Genomic DNA, 9,197 nt, shown 5'->3' with positions numbered 1-9,197 from the left:
TCCCCAGTGCTATCACATCTCAGAAGTATGTTTCCCGTCTGTAAGTCATTAACAGAGAAACCAAAAGGGTCAAAAGAGATAGAAACCATATTATCAATGGTAAATTTATGAACAGATACCAGATTTTTAATGAGCTTGGGAGCATCTAACACATGGTTTAGGGTAAAAGGTGGATAGGGGGGAGGCAATGTAGTGCGACTGTGACCAACGATCGGAATTAAATGACCACTACCAACAACAATGTTATGATGCTTATTGCTTGAATTGAAATAAGAAGAGAGAATACCTGCATCTGCCGTCATGTGAGATGTAGCACCGGTATCCATGTAGTAGTTCCCATCGGATTGAGAGAAAGAAAGGACATGCATAGCGGCCTCAATGTCGGTGGGCGTGTAGCTAGGAGCAGGAGCAACAACATTGAAAGCTTGAGGTTTGGGCCTAAGTAAGCCAGGAGAGGAGGGACGTTGGGCCGCTGGATTGGGCCTTGGCTGCCAGGAGTAAGCGGGAAAAGGACAAGGCGGAATAGTCCACCCACCCCAACCAAGCTGCCATAGTGGCGGGGGGGCTTGCTGACGTGGCTGCCACAATTGCTATTGATGTGGTGGCTGACTAGGACCGACCCCATTAGAGTTTTGTTGGGCCTTTTTCTTCCCATTGTTTTTCGAATTATGCCTCCCTTTATAATTGTTGTTGCGTTTGTTGATTGCAGAGGAGTCCGACGACAGAGAAGAATCAGCGGCAACCATGGCGGCACCACCGGACCTACTGCTAGAACCACCAGTTTCACGAGCTTGACGGGCCTTAATAGTACGCTCCGCCATTTTCAACCTCGAACGACAACTCTCAAAGGAGGGCAAAGGCTCTTGATTTTGTATAAAGTCCACCGTACCACCATATGCCTCCGGTAAGGATCCGGTGAGACGTAAAACCAGTCGAGCATTTGTTACCAGAGCATCAACATCAGCCAACTTGTCCGCCATAGATTGTAGGTGATTACAATAACTATCGATCGAGTTGAAGTCCTCAAAAACAGCGTTTGTAAAGTCCTCCTCGAGATGGGTAGCCCAAGAGGCTTTGTTGTCTTGAAAAAGAGCTTCAAGACGATTCCACACCCCCTCTGCCGTGTCATTGCGTTTGCGGATAGCGTGAAGAAGGTCGTTAGAAATGGTGCCGTATCCATTGTAAGACAACGACATCCAAATGCTTCCAAAGAGTCGGATCAGCCGACTTAGTCGCCTCATAGGCAGTCTTAGCCTTCTCCTCCGTTGGTGGAATCAAATGATCGTAAAGATCATGAACTCTAGCAAGATTGGTAAACAACGTAGCCCAAGAATGATACAAGCCGTGCTCATGATCTAACGTTACGGGAATAAGAGATTTAACATTAGTGATGGTGAGGGCGGAATGAAACTTGGGTGAGTCTGCCATGTAGAAGAGTTGAAGAAGGGAGAAGAAGAATGGAGAAGAAGATAGGTGCGACTAGGGTTAGGAGAAGAGGATCGTAGGAGAATCTGATACCATGAAGAAAATCGATTCTTGCCTTTGCATTGAACATCAAAACAGTATATACAAGTTACAAGAGAAATGTTAGGCTACAAATCAGCCAACTGATTGCTCAAACTATGGTAACTAAATATGTACTTACTAAATACAGATATATACAATAAAAATAGAATATATGCAAAATATATTCTAACAGACAACATTGTTGATTAAATAAGATTACAACTCAATCACCAAAATACAAGTACATATAGAAATAAGAGGAAGAAGAGAAATATAAGAACTACAACTCTAAAAAAAAATATACAAATAAATATGTAATGATAAAATAGAAGAAGAGAAAATAAAAACAATAGTAGAAATAAGAAATAACAATAACAATAACCAAAACTCTCTCACTCACACAACCAAAGTGAAGAGCATTGGGGATCACCAACTTGAATAAAGTTTACAACCATTGCCCAAAAGCTTGTTTCCCCATATCTCAAGCACTAAGAAATTCTGTCAATATTCGAAATAACTCTCTTGAATAATCAAGCATTTTTTGTATATTTCTAGTCAAGTGCTCTAGTAGATAGAAATAGTATTGTCTTACAAGTGAGCAATATGCTCCTATTTATAAAATTTTGAGACACCTTTTGAATTTCAAATTTCACCCAACTCTCGTGGCTGTTACTAATGTTTAATCGGATGTTTATGGAATTAAAAAAGAGTTTTTGGATTTACATGAGATCGTGTTAAAAACGTTCTCTGGAAAAAATAAGTTAGAGTTGGTTGTCAGCATCCCTGGCCACTGCCAGAGATTTTCCCGGCCGCAGCCACTGGCCTCTGTCCCCCAGACCGCAGCCAGGAATAATCAATGGCCGCAACCACAACTCCAATTTCAGCAAAACTCAACTTTTACATTTCCAAACGGTTTTCATCATCTTCCCACATAACTTTGTAACCTCCAAACATATCATGGGGGTTAAAATCATGTCTCCAAAAGCCATATCACTAATGACTTTGATCAATTCAAATAAAAATGTGTAACATAAAAATTTACACATTATTGGATGATCTTTTGGAGTTACAAATTTGTAACTAATTTTGTAACTCCAAAATATATTATATTTGGGCACACACATGTGTCTAATTTTATAACTGTCAATTATATATTACAAGGTGTGACAAATTTTCATATTATTTAATCTAATATTATATTATATGAAATAATATAACAAAAAAAAATTAGGAAAACAAAAAAGTCAAACAAGATTCCCTATGCATATAGGCAACGTATGAACATGTGAAAAAACCTTATTTAATTTGCAACTACATAAACCATTAATTAATGGCAATAGCCATAAACAAAGGAACACTAAGATACCAGACACAAACACATAAATAAACAAAAAACAGCCAAATCAGAGATCTTAGAAGCAACTCACCCCACTTCCACTAGCACTAGCACTAGACGAAACCCAATAAGCCTCTCACTCCAGTGAACTCAACGCCTTTGAGGAGAGGAAGAGACATCACCATGGCCACCACACCAGAGACAATATCATCACTACCCCAAAACCCATAAAAATATGGTGTTTATTGGGTATAGGCATTGATCTGATTATATTATCTTAATTAAACCCTAAATGTTAGTTATATGTATAAAATTATCTCAGGACAATAATAATTATATATGTTACGCTACTAATCATTATTTATTTTATATATTTATAAGAAACTGTTGAGAAATTGAAACATATCAAAATGATGTTATTACTTGTTGCATATACGTACGTACATATATATATATAATAATTAATAAGGTGGAGGCGACGGCGGCGGAGGCCGTGGCTGTTGAGTTGGAGATGGTGGTGCCGTTGTCGGCTTGTTGAACTGAGATTTTGATTTTGATTTTGATGGCGGCGGCGGCGGCGGCAATGATCTCCGTCGTCGAGGACGGAAAGACAGTTGAGGCATCACTGCCCTTTGTTCGATTGAGAACAGTAGATGCTGTGGCCGATTATCATAAACTTTTAAGGCAGTGGTAGAGTAATCATGATGAGATAATACTGCTAATCCATACAGGATCAATATGATCAATGCTACCCCGAAGCACTTGATTGCACCCATTTTTGGTTATTTGGTAACCTAAGTATACTACTCTCTCAGTTAATATATATATATATATATATATAGTGATATTGCTACTAGGAGCCTAGGTAGGGGATAGTGCTAGCTTGTTGTGAAGCTTTTATATGTTTATTATATATGATCTCTCTCCAGCTCTATATATTTGATTTTTTTCATCCATATATATATTATATGCACTTATCTTAATCATATACATGGTACGTGGTGTGTACATTAAGCAACACACAACTTGATTAATTAAGAATAATTAGAGTTGAATCCACAATTTATAAATACAAAAGTCCAAAGCAGGAACTAAAAAGCTTGGGGGTTGACGCGGAATCGGCCAAGAGACGAGACCTTGACCGGTGAAATTGTATTTATAAATTATATATATAGAGGGTTTTGGCAAAATATATATATATATATTTTTTATATTTCTTTTAAGAGAAAGACCCGGTATTTTCAATCAAAAAAGATAAAATGAATCAAGTTCAATAGGACTATCATAATAAGACAAAACAAAAAATGATCAATATCCAAAGGCGAGCAATGATATATGGCAAGTTCCAATAATCAGATCGCCATAGTATAATAAAAATGTCTAAACCATGGTATACAACGAAAACTAAACTATTTAAAATAATAGAAAACACCAATGATATTTTTAGGGGCAATGCAAAATAAAATTTTGGGGCCATTATAAAAGTATGCTTCTGGTCACTTTTGTCGTGCTCACGCATAGTGGCAAAGCTTACTTTAGAATACTAAACGGTTAAAGGTTCAAAACAATTTCATTGGAATTCAGACCTCACACCTTACTATAATTAGAAGAGGTAGAATGTGCACTGAGTCTCATTTTAAGAAATTTACAAAATATTTTGTTATATTTAACACTATGAAAACTTAAATTTCATCAAAATTTTGGGGCTCAAAGCATGGATCTAGTATGTCTTAGCCCAGGACCAACCCTGGATATTTTCTTGCAAATCTCACACAGGAAAAAAATCCGAAAAAGAAAATACGCAATCCAAAAGTGTTTTATAAACATCAAAACTAAATTTGAAAAACAACACTAAAACTAACTTTAAAAAAAGGCATGCAAAAGCTTCCAAAATGAGGAGAGATACCAAAAACACCATTGAAAGGAGACTCATAACTGCCACAAACTTCCACTACAAAAAAATCATGCAGTACCCAGAACATGTTCTTAGTATAAGGTCTCAACATATACCTAGCGAACTGAGAATATGATTGTGAACGAGGTAATACATTATACATTGATTAAGTTATTAATTTTTAACACTTAATATATATTAATTGAAAAATACTAAATTTGCATACAATAGCGCCTCCTGCCAAGTGTGGACGCCACAAGGAATTGAACACGCGACAAAAAAGGGAAGAGTTGGGTCGTCCTCTCCCACTCGAGTGGGACGTGAGATAGAGAACATATAATAAAGAGATTGAAGATTATAGCTCAAATTTCTCGAGAGAGCTAGGATTACTTGTTTGACAGTACGCAAATCCAGACTATACTTAATTGTCACAATTACCAAAGGCCTCCAAACAAAGAATAATTGCACATCTGGAGGTAACTCATTTCTATATTTATGTTTATTCTATTTAATTATATATCATATTTACTAATAAATGTTTATAATTTAGGATGATTTGTTTGATATCAAGCTTACCCGATATAGACTGGGGCACATGCCTCGCATCTTGCGAGGCATTGATACATTATGTGCCAAAAATTATTCTGATTGGAATCACAATATTAAGGAGCATTTAACAAATAATAGGCCAGGAAATCGTTATGGTGATTGTACAGATACACAGTGGAAAAAGTTGTTGAGTTTTTCCGACGCCCAAACGTGATGGTATTATTTTTTTAAAAACTTAACTCTCTTAATTTAATATATTACTAACATTAACTTCTTGCAAAAACGTTCAGAGATCAACAAGGAAAATAGGAAGAAACGAAAAGAGTTCAGTTGCGGAGGTTCTCAGTCCATCCCAGCACTGCGATACAAAAAAAATGAGTTAATTAAAAATTTTTAAGTTTGTTTTTCTTATTTACATTTAATTATTTTTTTTAAAAAAACTATGTACGTGGCAGCGCAATTTAGAGACTGGGCAACTTGAGCCGATCCTGGATACCTGAATGGATACTCACCACAAAGTAGGAACATGGTGGGTGACAGAAACAGCCGAGAAAACCTGGGTATGTTAATTTTTTTTAAACATTTTTCAAATTTTAATTGTTTATTTACAATACATAATTACATTATTGTTGACCAGTGTTTTAGTCAATGACACTAAGTCAATTTATATGACCGAATACAAATTAAATGATTCATAGTCAACTAAACGACACAAAGAATTTTATAGTAGTTCAGCCCCAAGAGTTGGTAATGACCTACGTCCACTTGCATTTTTATTTATCAGAAAAGAGTCACTCTTAAAATAAAGAAGAAACATGGTTCAACTAAGTTTCTTAAGCTAACGAAAGAGTACAATTTGAAGGGTTTTGTACGTAGATTGCTTATAAAAGAAATCTCTAGCTTTTTTTCTCCTCTCTTTCACCTATGGTTAATGATTGAATAAGCCCCTTATGTCCTATGGGCCCTTACAAGAAAATCTAGGCTGTACACGTGTAGGTGTGAGATCAGTACATTCAGTTACGTATTCAAATAACATAGGAATAAAACAATTTTAATATATACATAAATATCTTGGAATATTTGATAGTGTCTCATGAAACTTAGATCTTTGGGTAAAACGTATTGCTTAACAAACAAGTCTTGCACTCTGAGTAGCTTCATGAGATGACACTAGTCTGCTCCATCATCGAGTAGGTTATTGACTATTTGAGAAACAGACTTTTATATTCTGACATAGCCTCCTCAAGCATCTACTCATTCCAACCAGTATTCTGAATTTAATGTGGTATGACGCCACGTCATCCAGTCAAAATTGGGTTAAACAATTATATATTGTATCATAGCAACAATTGCGTGCATATCACAACACACAGTAGACACAGTCAACTGATACTGAGAGTTTCGCACCAATTTCGAGTGCGCCTGTAGATGACGACATGTCCTTGGTACAAACTATCTTCGGAAAACGACGTAGCCACCAGAAAGGATATGGTCGTATCCTTAACATAAGGGACCAAGCTCCATTTACTACTGATCATCCACAAACTAGAGATGAAGAGATTATTGAGATGAGAGAGCATTTTCAACAATTAGAGGAGCACATCTGGACTCATTGTATCACCCCGAGATCTCAATGTGGCCCACCACCACTTGATGATCCCGATGTTGGAGGACCAAGTCAATAGGATGACTTATGTATGAGTTTTATTTTTATAGACTATTATATTTTCATCTTTAGGACAACTCTTTATTTTGATTGAGCAAACGTACCCTTATGTTTTTATTTAAATGGTTAATATAAGTATTTTAATTTTAATACATTGTTTAGGTTTTAATTCAATAAATAAATAATCCATCATTAAAAAAATCTCAATTCAGTCTGTCCTTAGTATAGCCCTAGCAGATTATAAAATTGGAGTCATTATTCACTGTATGCCGACAATTGTCCACTATATACCGACAATATTTGCCCTCGGTATAGTCTATACCAATAACATATTTAATGTCCTCAGTAGAAGTTGACGTCTACTAACGAGGCTGTACCGAGAACTGTATACTGAGAAAAAATTCTCGGTAGAAGCTATACCGAGAACATCCGGGCATTTGTCAACGACTTTAGTTCTCGGTATAGCCCCAATTTTTTGTAGCGTTCATTGCACCATTGCAAAACTCATGGTGATCGACCTTCTTCAAGGCGCAACAAACCCTGAATATATGAGAAAACCCAATGTCCATTCACAATCAGCTAAAGGATCACTACAACAAAACCCCCCTTCAATAACACATCATTATAATACTATTAAAAAAGTATTATAGTATATATAAAGTTAATGAGTAAAGTAACACGCGGCAAGTGAAAAAAAAAGTGGCAAATTTTCCTTCTCATTTTCCCTATCTCAAACTGAAGTCTTCATCTCTTTCTCTCTTTGTCTCAGTCTTCATCTCTTTCTCATTTTCCCTATCTCAGACTGAAGTCTTCATCTCTTTCTCTCTCTGTCTCATTTTCCCTATCTCGAACCGAACCAATCTTCATCTCTTTCTCTCCCTGTCTCATTTTCCATCATATTTTCCTTCTCTCCTTTCTCTTCCTGCTATACCCATCACCACCTCCTCCTCCTCCTCTCTCGGACCGAACCACTGCCTCTCTCGGACTGAACCTCCTACTGGAGCCTTGACGAACAAAAAAAAATGGAGTTAAAGTAAATCTCAAGATATATGCCTCCTCCTCATCATTTTCATCTCCATTTCAATTTTCATTTCAGAACCTAACAAAGGTTAGATCTTCCCTTGAGGTTTGATTTTTTTTTTTTTTTTTTTTTTTATGTTTTGATTGTTGTGTTATGTTGTCTATGAGCTCAATATTTTTGTTTCTTCATCTCACTCTAATATTGATCGATGCCAAGTCTCGACCCGCGGTGGTCACTTTTTGAGTATTTATGGTTTTGTTTTGAATATAATTTTGGGATTATACATGACATGAATATGAATAATTCTTACTAAATGGATTCGGGTGTTTATATATGTATGTATATATTGCTTAAACATGGGTATAATCGCATCTAATTTGCGAATAAGAGTTTTTGGATTGGTAGATTTCAATAAGAGCGTGGCCTATGTTGTGTTTGAATAGGAATGACAGGGAATAGTTGTTTTTCTTTTTGGGTTTATAGCATCTGATGTTTTTCATGAAACACAATTTGAAATTAATGTCTTCTAATCCAGTGAATATTTCAATATGCCCTTTAATCTTTTTAGTAGCTTGTACTTTGTATTGTGTTTAGTTATTAGTAATGACTGCTGAGATTAGATTCTTTGGTTAGATTAAATAGCTTTAGAAAATTCTAAGGATTTCCTTTCAAAGAAACACTTATATTACTATGTTCCGTGCCTTTAGAGGATTTCGAGGATGAAGTCTCTCTTTTAATTGCTGGAGACTCATGGTTCTTGGTTTTGAAAATGGATAATGATGTAGGATTTTTTAAATCTGATCACAACATAAAACTAAGAACCCACTTCTTAATTATCTTAAGTTGTTTGATCTCACCAAGGAATTATCTTTTGCTGCTGGTTTTAATGAAGTTTGAAGTGGTTTGGTGCTATTATCAGTAATCCTTCCATAACTTTACATTTCAGCCAAATGTACTGAACTATTGTTGTGGCTGGAAAGCATCAATTATATGTTTGTTTTGTTTTTAGACAGAGCAAAGGGAATTACTGGCTTTGATTTTCTTGTTCTTTTTTCACTTATAGTTTATGTTCTTGATTTTATAATTATCATTTTTCTTGCTCTCATTGGTTGTCCTGAGAATGAGGATAATGAAAAGTTGGGTTTCATTTCTTTGTTGTTTGTATTTTTGTAAGAAATCAACATTCAGAGAGGCTGGGGTGATGTCTTTTATTTTATTTTTTGAG

The 9,197-nt window shown here is 35.8% G+C and overlaps 1 protein-coding gene across 1 annotated transcript; it reads right to left on the bottom strand.

The window, feature by feature from the left end:
• Positions 1 to 590: 590 nt before the first annotated feature.
• LOC133791382 (uncharacterized) lies at positions 591 to 1,241 on the bottom strand. Its single transcript, XM_062229311.1, has one exon. The coding sequence runs from the start codon at positions 1,239 to 1,241 to the stop codon at positions 591 to 593; it is 651 nt and encodes a 216-aa protein (XP_062085295.1).
• Positions 1,242 to 9,197: the final 7,956 nt, after the last annotated feature.

The sequence above is a fragment of the Humulus lupulus genome, chromosome 7 (genome assembly GCF_963169125.1).
Source record: "Humulus lupulus chromosome 7, drHumLupu1.1, whole genome shotgun sequence".
NCBI classification, from domain to species: Eukaryota; Viridiplantae; Streptophyta; class Magnoliopsida; order Rosales; family Cannabaceae; genus Humulus; species Humulus lupulus.
This window is presented reverse-complemented; position numbering and strand designations above follow the sequence as displayed.